The sequence below is a fragment of the Tenrec ecaudatus genome, chromosome 9 (assembly GCF_050624435.1).
Source record: "Tenrec ecaudatus isolate mTenEca1 chromosome 9, mTenEca1.hap1, whole genome shotgun sequence".
Lineage (NCBI taxonomy): Eukaryota > Metazoa > Chordata > Mammalia > Afrosoricida > Tenrecidae > Tenrec > Tenrec ecaudatus.
The window spans coordinates 151,128,716-151,144,953 of NC_134538.1; the positions used below are offsets into that span (position 1 = coordinate 151,128,716).

The following is a 16,238-nucleotide window of genomic DNA, read 5'->3' on the forward strand; positions in this document are numbered from 1 at the left end:
GGGGCCGAGGAGCTCGAAGGGCCTGAGCGCCGTGCCCACCCCCCAACTCCCACTGGCTTGCTGGCCCCTCACCTTTGTTCTGAGCTGGGTTGTCGATGTTGAAGTGCCCGTTCCACACGACCGTCAGCTCCACTGGCAGGTTGTTGATCTCCATGCCCTCATAGGAATACTGCAATTCCGTGGGAGACAACAACGGTGAGTCACACGCGGCCTCGGGAGGGGGTGGGGCCAGGGGACCAAGACAGTGTGTGTGTGTGTGTGTGTGTGTGTGTGTGTAACACAGTGGGGGTTAGGAGTTAAGGGAGGCAGAGCATAGAGGGATCTGACCTGGATGTCACCAACTGGGACGCTGGATGGAGGTGTAAAGTCCCCAAGGCACACATGGGGGTGAGGGGTGAGCTGCCTAAGGACCAGCCAGGTGTCCCCCTCCCTCCACATTTGCTAAGGCCCTTTGGCTAAGGAGTGAGGGGCTGTTGGGTGCAGGGCTGTGGTCCTCAGGCATGTAACCCCCCACCCCCAGTTTGCCTTCAGATAGCAGCTGTGTCTCAGCACCTCTGAGTAAGAGGTAGGCTCCCTGGTTTGCTTGAAGAGTGGTCTAGAGACCCTTTTGGGGTCATCTGGGATAGTGGAAAGACTTGACCTGAAACCAAGATGGCTGAACCAACAGGGTCTTTTAACTTGGAGCTAGACTTTGGAGGGGCTGTTAGGCAGTCCTGCATGACTTAGCTGCTTGAAATTATTTGGAGCTGGGGTGGACCAGCAGGGTGCAGTAACCCCAGGGGACCCATGCTAGTCTGCAGGCAGCTCCCTGGCTGTTTGTACCTTGGAGACTGGATTCCAGGTATAACTGCAGGCATCTCCTCAGAATGGACCCCTTCAGCTAGACTTTGGAGGGCTGGGCTGTGTGCAGAGCCCTGGTGGTACAGTGGCTATGTATTGGGCTGTGATCTGCAAGGTTAGCAGTTCAACACCACCAGTCGCTCTTTGGGAGAAAGCTGAGGCTCTCTACTTCCTTCAAGAGTGGCAGCTTGGAAACTCATGGGGGCAGTTCTACCCTGTCCTATGGGTCACTATGAGTTGGTATAGACTCGATGGCAATTGAGGGTTTTGAGTTTGGGGGCTGTGTGGTATTGATCTCATGGCAGCCACCTAATGTCCCCTAAGCCAGTGGAAGCACCTCCACCAGGAGCAGACAGCTAGTCTCAGGCCTGAGAGGGTCCCCAGGCTTCAGGTTCCTGCCCTTGACATAAGAATAAGACACAAGGGAAAGAACAGAAGTTTCTACGGAAGAGTCCAGGTGACTTCCAGAGTGACAGCATGCGCTCCCAGGTGAAGGGCTTCCAGCGCGTCCTCACTCAACACCACTGTAGAACATGTTTCTCAGCTTCTTTGGGGGAGATGCCAGGGGCTGGATAAAAGCAGCCCCCCCCTTCCAGTTCCAGCTTAGCCCATGCAACTCACAGGTGCCTCAGAACGGGTTCCACAGGGTTCCCAGTGGCTGGATTTGGGGAAGCAGATCACTAGGTCTAGTGTTTGAGGTTCCTCTGGTGGACTTAAAGCACCCAGGCTTTTGTTTATCTGCTGAGCCCACAACCATTTGTACCACCTACCCGGGACTGGTGGCCTGCCTGGGAGGCAGCATTAGAAGTGGGTGGTATGCCCATCTCTAGGGGGCTGCTGGGGGAGGCCCCCTCAGGTTTGGAGCCACCTTCTGCCACCCAGGCCTGCCTCTGTCCTGGCCTAATGCTCAGGGCCACATTGAACCTCCTGGCTTCTCTCAAGAAGGCCCTGAAGTTCCCAGAGGGAGGGTAGGGAATTCTGCCCGTGTGAGATGCAGTCTCATTAACGGGGCCCCTCCAGCCATAACTCCTCCCATGATGTGTTAGCATGCTGAACTCTGTGCCTGTAGCGATAGTCCCTTTCTAGAGCGAGTTCCCCGTTATGGAGAGGGAGCCCTAGTGGCGTAAGTGGTGATGCGCTGGGCTTCCAACCACTAGGTCAGTAGTTCAAAACCACCAGCTGCTCCTCCGGAGAAAGATGGGGCTTTAACTCCCAGAGAGAGTTACAGTACCAGAAACCCACAGGGCCTGTTTTGCCCTGTTCTAAAGGGTCACTGAGTCAGCATCGACTCGATGGCAGGAGGATGGCCTCCGAGCTCTGTGTGGCGTCACAGGAATTCTCAACCCCACAGAGAAGCAGATATGGGGCCGGAGAGGGTAAAGAAAGATAGAAGGCGGAGGCCTGTCTGACATTGCCTCCTGGCAATAGGGAAGTCAGAGGAGGTCAGACATGGCCTCCCAGGCTCTTTACCACACTGTGTCCATATGTGTGCTTATCTGCGAGGTTAGTGCATGCATCTGTGTGATTTGCATGTGAATGTGCATGCGTGCATACCAGGCCGTTTACAACACTGTAGCCATACGTGTGCTTATCTATGAGGCTAGTACATGCATCAAAGTATCTGTGTGATTTGCATGTGTACATCACACATATATGCTGCCAGGAAGGGGCGTGGCCAGTTGCCAGCTGTGCGAGCATGAGCAGGTGCTCTGAGTCTCAGCTTCCCCTTCTGTAGTGGGGGCAGGAGCCAGGCCGTGCCTCCCGGGAGGGCCATGCCCAGCGCGCCCTCTCAGAGCACGGAGCTGGTACAGATAGCCTGACGCGTGTCCAGTGTTCTGCGTGACACACAGACCTGTGCTCCTAGTGCTCATGGTGACCTGGGGTAATCAGAGCATGTTGGGGTGTCAGACACTAGACATGCGGGAGCACATGCATTTGAGGGTGCTCATATGTCCCATATGCACCTGCCCGCACACTTTCTCCCTTTGGAGAACATTGAGAATGAAGATGATTTTTACATTCACTGTCATCCAGTTGATGCTGACTCATAGTGACCCGATAGGACAGGCTAGAGCTGGCCCTGGGAGTGTCTCTGACTGTAATTCTTTACAGGAGTAGAAAGCCCCATCCTTCTCCCTTGGAGCCACTGGTGGTTTCGACTGCTGACCTCAAGGTTAGCAGTGCAATGCGTAACCACGATCCCACCAGGGCTCCTGGGCATCACCTTCTCATTCCTGTCCCAGTCCCTGAGATCCTGACAATGAAGTAATACAGATGTCATTAACCCAGGTATGCTCCACTGTCCCCCTCGGCCTCTAGGGAACCCCCAGCACATCCTGGATGGAAGAGATAGGTCTCCATGCTCCTCCCTCTGAGCTCCCAGTGCCTGGGCTGCACTTAGCATTCATATAACTCCCTGTGATCAACAGGGCAGGCAATCTGCACACAGTGCTGGCTCTGCGAAGATGTGTTGCTGCTTCCCAGAGGCCAAGAGGTTAAGTATCTCTATGAAGGTCTCTCATGATGGCCAGGCTGGTGGATGGTTCCACCGGGCAAGTGTGACCCTCAGGGTCTCCAAGATCTAAAACAAAGTCAACACCCCTCTTGTTTAGACAGGCTTCTACCCAACACCTCTCTTGCCCCAAGCACTGAGATACTGGCCTAGGAAGTGGGTCTGCCCTGTGGACGACTTGGTCCCAGTGCAACCCTGACCGCTCCTGCGGCATCCTCACACTTGTTGGTTCTTTGAGGCCCTTGTTATGGCCACTGCATTCGTCCATCATGTAGCAAGGCTTCCTCTTTACCCAGCATGCTGTCCTTTCCCCTGGGGCTGGTCCCTCCTGTTCACATGTGCAAAGCACACGAGCCCCACCACCTTCCCTGCTAAGGAGCATTCTGCCTGTACTTCCTGGACAGATCTGTTCCTTTCTCCACCAGCACCATGATTCAAATGCTCTGCTCTGCTCTGCTCTGCTTCCTCATTCATTCTCCAGCTTCTGCTTGTCGAGGAGATGGCTGACAATACCAGGGCCTGGATCTTCGTGCTCAGAGTGACACGGTTACTCTCTGACACTTCAAAGAGATCTTGGGCAGTAGGTGGCCCAATGTCTGAACATCGTTTGATTTCTTTTTGTCTTTCTTTCCTTTTTTTTGGTTTAAGATGAACTTGTTTGTCACTAAAGATTCCAAAAGTTTTCCTTTTTAAAATTAATTTGATTTAAAAAAATTTAGCCAATCAGGTCACTATTTAGGTTTGAGGGATCAGGGATCAGAAGGGATATTTTTTGTTGGTTGGTTTTTAAAGAAACACTATATAAGGGTATACCAACCCCTCCCTGTGAAAAAAACAAAATCCAAAATGGAAAAAAGTCTCAAAGTTATGTATTTAATTTTTTTTTTTTTTTTTTTTTTTTACAAATCAGCCTTGTCACCGTCAAAGTACTCTCCATTACACTTAATACATTTATCAAATCGGCAATTCCATTCTTGGAAGTATTTTTCAAACTCATCTGTGTGGATGGTTGACAGCACCTCTTTTGTTTTTTTCTTCACCTCTTCTGTGTCATCAAATTGTATCCTTTCATGCCTCTCTTCATTCAAGGAAATAAAAAGAAGTTCCATGGAGTGAGGTCAGGAGAGCCAGGTGTGTGGGGCAAGAGGCAGGCCATTTTCTGCCCAAAACTGGTGCACTGGGATGGCTGCGTGAGCAGATGCATTTTTGTGACGCCCATGGCCACTGAGCCACCTTGTTGTTGAAGCAGGAGGGGCATGCTACCTTCCTATCACTCTGTCCAGCCCCACCATGAAACAGTAAATCAAGGGACCCACAGAAATCAGGAGGCTGTGGTGGGCCAGTGGGGTTCGGGTCTCATGGCCAGCACCCCAGGCAGTCAGCCAGCCAACGGGGTGGGGTTGCCGATTGCTGAGAGCTGGTGCCTGGCACTCTTCTTAGCAGCACTCGACGTTTTCTTGAGGCTTGGTCTAAAGTAGGCCATCCATACCGACACTTAGTCCCCCTCCAGTCGCTGCCTGTATTTCTTTCAGGCCTCTGGGCAACAATGGCTGGCCCAGGGTCTGTCCCCCCATGGTGACTGGGAGCAGCTTGCCTGTCCCCCTAAATCCAGCATCATGCTCACACTGGGTTTCCGGGTTACTCACCCCTTTTCTGTTCACTGAAACCTCATTGTCTCCTCCTCGCACCATCACAAGCCCAGGGGGCTCCCTGATGAGAGCTTCCCTCCTCCCATCTCCTGAGATCCAGAGATTCAGGAGGGCCCTTGTCTTCCATACAGTCCTGGGGGGCAGGCCAGGCGGATCATGGCTCTAGTGCTAAGCCCAAAGCTAGGCTATGCAGGGCTGGGCTGATATCTATCTCTGTATTATATTTATATTTTATCTATATATACATATATATCCATATATCATATATATGATGTATACACACATATACACATATATCTACACACACACACACACACACACACATTTCCCAAAACCAAACTCACTGCCATCAAGTCAATTTTGACTCATAACAACCTCATAAGACAGGGTCGAACTGCCCCTGTGAGTTTCATAGACTGTAACTCTTTAGGGGAATAGAAAACCCTATCTTTCTCCCCAGGAGTAGCTGGTGATTTCCAACTGCTGACCCTGCAGTGAGGACCCCAATGTATAACTACTATGCCACTATGACGTCTCTCTCTCTCTTTATATATAAATAAAGGTATATATAGATAGCTATTAGTCTAATCATTGACTACTACATGGCATGATATGGGTTTAAATTCTGCATTTGCTACTTCAGTGCTGAGCACCACGGGGCTGGTCACTTGTCCTCTCTGGGACTCAGCGTTCCCTGTTTTATCAGATGCTCAGGTCTAGTCTTGCGCTGATGGCCCAGGAGGACTGACACTGAGTGTGACCCTAAGGATTCTTAGAGGAAATGATTGGATGACAAGAGGCACCTGGCTTAGACCAGCAGTTTAAGTAGGGCCTCTCTGTCCCCATGGAAAGAGAGGTTTCTTGGAAAAGGCAGGGCCAATTCCAGGGATTGGAGGGGACTCCTACTGGACTAGGGTTTGTGGGGTACCCCTCCTGTTGGCTCAGCTTCACTTGAAAGCTTTGACATGTTGGCACCCCCATTCCCAGCTCCACAATGGGGAGGCTAAGCAGACAGCTGAGCCTGGTTGGCAGGGTAGAACTGCCCCTGTGAGTTCCCGAGACTAACTCTTTACAGGAGTAGGGACTCTCATCTTTCTCCCATGGAGCAGCTGGTGGGTTTGAACTGCTGACTTTACGTGGTGTGTGTGGAATTTGGAGCCCCAGGCCTCCAGCTCCAATGCCATAGGCGTCCCTCTTTCCCCAAGAGGGAGACCTGGAGTGAGTAACAGGGCCACACTCTTGGGAGGCTGCTCCCTGGGAGGCCACGCCCCAGGGTCACACCTTCAGAAGACCACACCCCCAAGAAGGCCACACATTCTGGAGGCTAGCCAATTGGGTTGCACCCCCTGTCTCCCAGGGTCTGTTGAGGCCCCTGAGATGCAGATGCTAGAAGCACCAGGCTTCCAGGTGCTAGCTACCTGGCGTATTTTCTGATGTAACTGGTGAGTTTTCCAGCATTGTGCGTTTGTTGGTCTGTCTGGTCCCTGGGTCTTTGGTGCAGCGTGACTTCTTCCTTCAGTACCATCGGCTCTTGATCATGTACCAGTCCCGGAAAAGGGTGACGGCTGACCAGTTCTTTTGAGCAGAACAATCCCCTCTAGTTCTTCCTTCTGCTTTGGTCGCCCTACCTACGGAATCCTTCAGTTTGCCAACTCAAGGCTTTAATTTGCCCATCAGTTCTTTGAGCTGGAGAAATGCCCAGAGTGTCCTCTCCTTGTTTTCTAATCACGCCTTCTGGTTTTGCTTAAATCCCAGGAATTCAACACCAGACCCACAGAGGCCGACTAGAACCTGGTGGTACCATCTTGTTCCCAGGGGGCGCTGGTAGGCACTAGGACAAGTGTGTCGTGTGGACATCACGGAGGGCCCTGCTTGCCTTGGGGCTCTGTGGCTGGGAAGCTCATGCTTTGCTCCCACTGGAGGACTTTTTGGGCTGCTAAAGGTCTTGGTGGTCCAGTGGTTTACTGGCCAGGCTGCTAAAAGCAAGGTCGGCAGTTTGAAACCACCAGCTGCTCCATGGGAGAGAGGCAGGTCTTTTTTGACTCATCAGAATTTGCAGTCTCGGAAGCTCACAGGGCAGTTCTACCCTGTCCTATTGGGTCAGTATGCGTCAGCAGTGACTTTATAATTTTAAGGCCCTTTCCGTGGGCTCAGGAGCTGCTGGAGACATTTAAGCTCAGCCTACTCTCTGGGGAAGAAAATCGAAAGACCACTAAGAGAACAACACACTCTGTCTGGGAAGAATTCCGGCCAGAGTGCTCCTCAGAGGCAAGGATGGCCAGACTCCATCTCACATACTTTGGACATGTTGTCAGGAGAGATCAGTCCCTGGAGAAGAACATTGTGATTGGTAAAATGGGAGGGGACAGAGAAAGAGAGGAGGGCCCTCAATGAGAGGAATCGACACAGTGGCTGCAACAATGGGCTCAAGCAGAGAAAAAATTGTGAGGCTGGTGAAGGACCGGGTAGTGTTTCATTCTGGTGTGTGTAAGGTCGCTATGAGTCGGAACCAACTCGGCGGTAACTAGTAACTAACAGCACGCTCTGCGTCCCGGCTGCTTGGAGAATGGCAGCATGAGCCAGTGGGCCCTCGTAGGGGCTCAGGTCAGCCCAGGCCCAGGTCGAGTTTGATGGAGGGCTTCGCAGAGCGAGATCAGGTCATTCCTGGGAAGGCAGCCTTCTGCTGGGCAGAGTAAGCCAACAGGGGACCCTGAAGTCCCAGCTTGAGAAGTTTGTGCCCTTCCCTCAGATAGCTCATCAGATGGACCACAGGCTCTGTCTGCCACCCAGCCCCCTCCCCGCCCCCCATGTCCTGGGACCTTCTCCCAGGTAACAGGGCTCTTCTTCCACGCTCATAGGTCCCACCTGCCTCCCTCCAGGTACCAGGTGGGCAGGTAGGAGCCAGGTCTTGGCTTCCCACACACACTAGCTGATTTTGGGAGAGTCATTTTAGCCAACTCAATTCTGACTCCTTGTGACACCAAAGGACAGAGTAAACCTGCCCCGATAGGTTTCTGAGACTGCAACTTTTTTTCCTTTTTTTGCAGGAGTAGAAAACCTTTTCTAACTCCCAGGAGCAGCTGGTGGTTTTGAACCGCTGACCTTGCATTTAGCAGCCCAATGTGTCACCTTATATCCTCAGGGCTCCTCAGATAAGAGTGTCCTGCAAAAGGTGTGTCTCTTTGAAACCTCAGAATGTGACCTCGAAATGGGGTCTTTGCAGCTGTGGGATTCGTTAAAATGAGGCTGCCCTGGATTCGCGTGAGCGCAAATTCCCAATCTGATTGGGTTCCGAGAGAAGGGCAAGGCGGTGGGTTGGGAGGGTGAGGGTGGGTGTGGTGGGAGGGGCACTCACCGAGGTGTTCTGGCATTGCACGCTGGAGCTGTTGAAGCGCAGGGCGGGCACCCGCTGCTGGGTGCCCTGGATGCTGAGCACACACTCGTAGCCGCGCTGACCTGACTGGGGCTGGGGCAGGTTCTTGGCCTTCAGAGTAATGGGCTTGATCACTTCCACTGGAACCAGGATCTTGTCCACGCGCAGCAGCTGGGGGCAGTCCTGAGGGTGGAGAGCTCGGGTCAGTCAGGTGTTTGGAGCCTCTCTGACATCACCTGGCGGGCGACCTTGCCCCATCCATGGACGTTACACAGCTGCACTTGCAGGCACACAGGTGCACCCTGACACATTTGCACACACGAGTACATAAGAGTATACATATATACACACAGGTACACACAAGCACAGATGGATGCACACAGACACAGGTGCACACAGACACACAGGTGAACACAAGAAGCTCATGGATGCACAGAGGCACAGGTGCACATGAGCACAGGTGCAGAGAGACACTGGTGCACACACCATGTACATGGGTACACACAGATATAGGTGGACACATGCACACATGTGTGCTCATGTGTGGATTCAGATGTTCACACTTCCTTAGAGACAGGTGGTCTGTGTCCTCCTGACCACCCCAGACTCCTGAGGGAAAGGATGGCCCAAAGAAACTCAGGCACCAGAGACACAATCTGAAGGCTGTCCATTCATGGGCTAAGTCTGGTGTTTAGGAATGTTCTGGAATGTGCCTCTATCTTCCAGAAGCTTTGGACTCTGTGGTGTAGTGGCCTGGCCTCAAGGCAGTGCCCCATGGCAGAGCACACCAAGCCACTCCTAAGTGCCACAAGCAGTTACGTCTCTCTGCATCCTGTGGGGGCAGTCAGCTCAGCTCTGTCCAGGGAGGGCCAGTGGTGAGAAAGGAGTGGGGGCTCTGCTCATTCGGGCGGTGGAAGCAGATGTACTGCTGGTCCCTTGGATAGGGGAGTCAGTGGGCTTGGGTCTGAAGACCATGGGAAGAAGGGAGGACTTCTGTGATCTTCGTGCCAGGCAGGTACCCACCTCGCCAGGACCCCTCCAGGGCACAGTGTGGGGCAGGCAGGACTGGAGGTGCCTGAGATGGCCAGTCCATCCTGCCTGGACATGCCTCTGCACAGCCCACTGAAGGCTCTGCAGCAGCTTCCCCAGTCTTTCCCTCAGTCCCAGCAGAGAAAGGCAGATAAGAGGCCAAGGGCACACTCATCAGGAGACTGACAGCTGCCCTTCGAGTACCCCCGTACAGCAACCATGACCCCATCTCTCCCTAAAGCACGTGTGTCCCAGAGAGCTCCCTGTCACTGACAGCTGTGAGGCTCCACAGAACCAGCACGATGACCTTGAATGCCTTGTATCCTTGGCATGAGGCTCAACTGCCCTACCTGATGATGAGACGGGACTCCAAGGACCCTTCCATTCTATCCAGTCCAGATTCCATGCTCTAGGGGTCTCCTTCTCCCCTCCTGACCATCCAACCACCACAGGGCAGGACAGGGAGGCTGAGTAAGGGGCAGAGGAAAAGAGGAGAGAGAGAGAGAACTGGACAGGAAGCTGATAAATAAGGAGAGAGAACACAAGAAGTTGAGCGATTGTGGGGTGGGGGAGACAGATGCAGGTGTACAGAAAGCCAAGAAACAGAGCGATAGAATGGTGTACAGAAACTGAGCAGTGAGGGGAGAGAGAGACAGTGATAGATAGATAGATAGATAGATAGATAGATAGATAGATAGATAGATAGATAGATAGGGTGAGTGCTGGACAGGACCCTGAGAGATGAGATAGGGGGAGAGAGAGACAGAAAAGTATACAGAAAGTGGAGGGACAAGGAGAGAGATTGAGAAAGGTGAACAGGACACAGCGGGAGAGGAGACACACACACAGAAGAAAGGTGGGCAGGAAGCCAGGAGACAAGGAGAGAGCCTGAGGAACAAGAACTCTCCCACAGGTGGGCCTGCAGGAAGCTCGTGCTGGGGAAGCGTTTATGAACAGTGTCCTCCCAATAGGTGTTGAAATCCTAAGCCCTATTCCTGCAAATGTGACCCTATTTGAAAATAGGGTTCTTCTTTTTCTTTAGCAGTAAGGCCCTATCAGGGGAGAGTGGATTCCAAACCTAATCATTTCTGAGTTCCAAAATGACAAGGACACACACACATATGCTAAATCCAAACCCACTGCCATCAAGTCACAGGGACTCTCCATAGGGTTTTGAGGCTGTAAACCTTTACATGAGCAGACAGCCTGGTCTTCTTGTGGTGGGTTTGAACCGGGGACCTTGTGGTTAGCAGTCTAATCTTACCCATCAGTGCCACTAGGGTTTCTACACACACACACACACATGCACACACGCACGCACACACACATGCACGCACGCACGCGTGTGCTATGTGAAGCTAGACCCACAGCCAATGGATCTTCAAGCCCAGCAACACCAAGGATCCCGGAGGACTGCAGCTCCTTGAGGCTGAAATAAACAAGGTTGGGTCTCCCTTAGAGCCAGGCCCTGCCTGCCACCTCCCAAATCTCAAGGCAAGAGTCCCTGTGGTTTCAAGTCAGCTTGTGGTGTTTGTATTACAGCCGCGCTGGGGGATTTACACAGGAGACCTGGTAGCACACGGTTGATCTCTCCGCTGCTCATGGAGAGGGCAGAGGCTCAAACCCACCCTGTAGATCTGAGGGAGCAAGGGCTGGTGATCTATTTCCATAAAGGCTACAGTCAAGAAGATGCCAGACAGATGGCACGACGCAGTCAACTCAAAGGCACCCAATGGGGACCCAGGATGGGAGCCCTGTGAGTGCTGGTGCCCTGAACAAGCCCTTCCTCCTCCCTTCCTGGTGGCCCACACCTACATCCAGAGACCCTGTGGGGCCAAGGGAAGCACTGCTGCAAGCCCCCCCCCAAAAAAAAAAAACAAGCTGGGAAAGTGAAGAGCCTTAGAAGAGCTGAGTGGGTTTGGGGGGAGGATGAAGCTGGCAGGACCAACAGGGAACTGAGAACCAGAGGAGGCTGTGAGCACAAAGCCTTCCTCATCATTCTGCCCCACCCCCTCCCTCCACTAGAGGCCGCAGCTCTCCCCACCCCACCCCACCCCACCCCAAGCAGGAGCACATGGGACCTTCCCTCCCTGCAGCTGGGCCGATGGCTTCCTTTGAGGAAGAGCCAGGCAGGGCTGGTACCTCTAGCTCTGCCTCCCACGTCAAGATGGCATAGGGTGGGCACCGGCAATCTGCAAGTCCTCCAGACTCATCCCATGGGCTCCTTCCACACTACCCGGGAGAAACTGAGGCAGGGAGAGAAGAAATCTTGGCTCTGTGATCGAAGGTAACCTGGTCACTGAGGAACTCAGAGGCCAGCGCTCAGCAGATCTGCCTGCATCTAGTGGGACAGGGAGTGCCCAGCCCCTGCAGTGCTGAACTGGAACCTCCCTGGGAGGCTAGATGGCATGAGCTTGCACCCTGGTTGGAGCCCTGATGGTGTAGTGGTTATGAATGGGGCTGCTAATCGTAAAGCCAACCGTTTGAAACCACCACTTGCTCCACAGGACAAAGATGAGGCTTTCTACTCCCGGAAAGAGTTACAGTCTCAGAAACCCACAGGGGAAGTTCTCCACTGTCCTAGAGGGTCGCTATGAGTTGGCCTCAACTTGCTGGGAGTGAGGTTGGGGTATTTTTGTTTTTTGGTGGTGGGGGTTGGAAGCACAATGCTCACTCTCATCCCCTCTGGGTCTCACTGCGGCTTCATAGGCGTTCTCTGAGGGGCCTCGATGGTCCACTATCCCCATAAAGCCTAGCTCGCATGTCAGGAGGTGGACCGCTCTGAAAGGTCATGGAGGGCCTAGGGTGGAGCCTCTGCACTTGGCTCTGGTGGCACCACTGACACCCTGCTAACTGAAAGGTGAGCGGACACACTCTCACTCTCACTGCGAAGGGGTGTCTCCTTCCGCACCCCGTGGGGCCGTCCCTTCCCCCTTGTCTCCCCGGTCCTGACATCCCTGGTGCTGAGGTTTCAGGGACACAGCCTCACATCTGAGGGAGGCGACAGGCACAGGGCGCTCCATGCTTCTGCCGGGCGCCAGTCGGTGGCGCTGGTGAGCACCCTGCTGCTGTCCTGATCCAGGGAGTCACACCACGTTGGCTTTGGTTCTCCGCCTTTGAGACCCTCAACTTGGAAGGTGCTGGGGGAGCGGCCATGGGTGGGGCTGTGAGTTCGTGTTGTTGCCATCCAGCCATCCAGAGCTTCTTACTGGCTCGTGCTTTGGAAGTTGATCATCAAGTGATGTTTTCCCTCGTCTGTGTCTGTCTAGAAGCTACAGAAAGGGAGATAGCTTCACGTTCTATTAACTGGTGATTTGCAGCCAGGGGTCCATCAAACCCCCAACCAAACTCCCTCCAGAGTCGTTCTGCTGTGACGCACATGATGTCTCCATAGGGGGTGGGGGACCTGACTCTAGGCCAGCCCATCTTCTGTGGGCACTGACTCCCGTCTCTGAAGCACAGTGCCCTGTGTGTTGTCTCTGGGCTACGAAGCCCCGGCGTGCCCTGTGGGATGCTAACATCATCGGAGTTGACACGGTTCAAGGCTCGATGCCTGTCATTCTACTCCACCATCACCTGACCCCGGGCTCCCTGGCTCTCTAGGTCCCTAGAACACGCAGGATCACCCCCCTTGTCCTGCCAGAAGCAGATAAACGGTGGTTGCAGGATTCTGTACCCACAGTGAGGGGACCACCCTAGTCCCCCCAGATCTTCATCCTTTCTCGGGTCCTCAGGGGTGTTTGCCAGCCTCCAGACTGTTCTTCAGAGGCATGCTGAAAACCCCCTCCCTGCCCCCCTCCGCCCCTAGCTGCTGCCTTCTTTCCCAGGAGGTTCTGTGCCAGGACTGGCCTTCAAAAGAGCTCCCTGCCAGGTCCACGCTGACTGCTACAGCCCTATAGGGCTCTATAGGACAGGGTCATAGCGGAGTTCTGACAAAGCAAGTCCATGAGACTGGAAAGCCTCCTCTTTCCACCCACAGAGTGGCCAGTGGTTTCAAAGGGCTGCCCAATGGGCGTCACCCCTGTGTCCCCAGGGCTCCTGAGGCCAGCCTCAGGAGTGAGCAGGGAGGCACAGCCCCGCATTAACAAGATGACTAGGAGGCAAAGGCCTACCAGAGGCGCCTACCCTCTCAGAGGCCCGTGGGGACATCCTGCAGGTGCAAGCCTGGACAGAGGGTGGGAAATGGCCGTGGCTGGAGGCCCCAGGAAAGCGTTAATGACTAGGTATTGGGGAAGCCGCTCTGGCCAGCCGCAGGTGGTCAGGGCTTTAATACTCCACCATGCAGGCTCAGCCAAGTGAAGCCTGCATTGCTCACCCTGGGGAGCAAGCGGCAACCCAGGGGCAGGGGGAGGTGGGGATAGGTTATAGCCAGCGGACGGACGCCTCTCCGTCTAGTCTTCTGCCTCCCACAAGGGCTTCAATGCCCATTTAAATAATTGAACAGAAGGACCAGTGGCAGGGAAAGGCTGCCTTCAGGGTTGGCCTGTCTGGGGAGGGGCTGGATTTACAGTCCCTTCATCCTCCCCTCCCTGTTGCGTTTCCAAGATGAGGGCTCTAATTTCTCTGGGTGGCTACAGGGAGGTTGGGGGTGGGGCGGTGATGCTCTAAGAGGGGACTGGGTGGGGAGAGGTGCAGTACCTGGAGCAGTTCAGGAAGAAGTGACTGGTGGGATCCCATTGCCCCTCCTCCCCCAAGCCACCCCAACCCCCATCCATTTGAAAGGGGAGTTCCTTCCGGCCCCAACCAAAGCCTGAAATTCACACTCACCTGCCTGGCCCCCTCGTGCCCCACACATGACGATGTAACGCATCATACATATTGCTTGCGGTTGCCCGAGTTTATAACGCCATTAGCGTGATCTACGACGGGCCGGTTTATAGAACGAGCACAGTAATACGACAGAAAGGGACACGGCTGTGGCCTTAAAACACGTGGTGGGGTGGGGTGGGGGGCGGGGGCCGCTCTGGTGCATTGATGGGCGGTGCAGTTGCCTGAGCAGTGGTAATCCCCCGATGGAATGAATACCTGGGGTGGGGGAGGGGTGCCTGCACAGGTGTGGCCCAGGTAGGCTCCCCTGCCCAGCAAAGCCATCCCATAGGGGACCAGAGGACAGCTCCCTTTGCTTTTAAGTTTAGCTCAGAAAGAGCAGCAAAGCAGCCCGTTGAGGACCAATCCTTCCCTTTGTAATACAACCTTCCACCTCCTGCCGTTCCTCACCATCCTTCTTAGATTTCAGCCCCTGGCTTCCGGCCCTGGGTCCATCCATCTGGTGGAGGCTCTTCCGCATTTTCACTTTGCCAAAATGGCGTCCTTTAGGGGCTGGCTCCCCCTCGCCCCCCAGTGATGTGCCCACGGTGTGTGCGATGGGCTGTCACCGTCCTTACTGCTCCTGAAGAATCCCTGGCTAGCCTCCTTCCAAGACAGATTTTTCTCGTGCTTCTGACAAAAATGGAACCAGGAATCTCCCTCAGTCTCTCTGGACTTATCTCTCCTTATTTCAAATAGGTGGGATCGTATACTATTTGTCGTTGGGGTCTGACCTATTTCACTCAGGGTCATGTTTTCAGCGCTGTGGCGTGAATGGACCGCATGTGTCTGGTGGCTGTGCCACGTTCCATTTTCCGTGCGCCTCCTTTTACTTATCCGCTCATCTACCTATGGATACGTGAGGTGGTTCACCCTTTGGGGTCAGGGCGATTAGACCATGTTGAACACTGGTGGGGTCGTCTGCAACTGCACTATGCCTCTGCCTCCTGTCTCCTGAGTATGGGCTTAGGCGTGGAATGGCGGGGTCCTATGGGAGAATGAGTTGCTACAGAGTAGATTCCGACTGACGGTGACACCAGTGTGTCCAAAGTGCATTCCAGGTTTTCCAGTGACTGATTTTTCCAAAGTAGCTCGCCAATTCTTTCTCCCAAGGCACTGCTGGAATCTCCAAGTGTTTAGTCAGCAGCTAAGCAGAGGAATGTGGACAATCGTGGGGGACTCTTTGGCCAAATGGTAACAACTCAAGTGGTAACACTTCAAGGATCTGCCCATCAGCTCCCACCCAGCTGCATCGTTCTACGTTCTGACCAGCACGGAGCAAGGGTCCCAATGGCAGCTCTGTCTCTGTTTAATGGTTACACGTTGAGCTGCTAACTTCAAGGTCAGCGGTTTGAAACCACCAACCTCTCCATGGGGGAAAAATGGGGCTTTCTACTCCAGTAAAGAGTTAACCGTTTGGGAAACTCACCGGGGACAATGCCACCCTGTCCCATAGGGTCATTAGGGGTTGGCAGTGAGTTTGGGTTTATCCTAGAGGGATGAAATGGCATCTCGTGGTGGTTTTGATGTGCAGTTCTTTGATGACCAGAGCCCTGGTGGCATAGTGGTTCCTCATCCGGCTGTGATCTGCAAGGTCAGTAGTTTGAAACCACCCACCACCTTGCAGGAGGAAGATGGATGGGGCTTTCTACTCCTTTTAAAAAAGTTACCATTTTGGAAATCCACAGGGGGCAGTTCCAGCCTGTCCTATAGGGTGGTTATGAATTGGCACTGACTTGGTGGCAATGAGTTTGGTTTTGGATGACTAATGACATGGTGGACAACTTCTTGGTCGTTGGTTTTGCTTATCCATGAAGGTTTGCCTCGGCCCCCTAACAGTCACCACCATTGGGTGTTTGGGATAGATGGGAAGGTTAGATTCTTCAGTAGGAAGGGCCTGGGGATCCCAAAGTCACCTAGGTGCCAGTGGTTCTCCCAGGTTGGTCCAAGTGAGGCTACGGTGGCATCAGTGGCTGCCCCCGTGAACACCGTGCCCTCGGGCAGCAAGAAGGCACCTCTGCCGGAAGGC

General features: G+C 53.8%; 1 protein-coding gene across 1 annotated transcript in view; it reads right to left on the reverse strand.

Annotated features, from left to right (window-relative positions):
- Positions 1-16,238, reverse strand: part of PLXNA4 (plexin A4) — a 457,211-nt gene that overhangs the window by 71,770 nt on the left and 369,203 nt on the right. Inside the window, exons 10-11 of the mRNA XM_075558680.1 lie at positions 8,357-8,557; positions 73-169 (exon numbers count right to left, since the gene is read on the reverse strand). Coding sequence (XP_075414795.1) covers positions 73-169; positions 8,357-8,557 — 298 coding nt within the window. The remainder of the gene's footprint in view (positions 1-72; positions 170-8,356; positions 8,558-16,238) is intronic.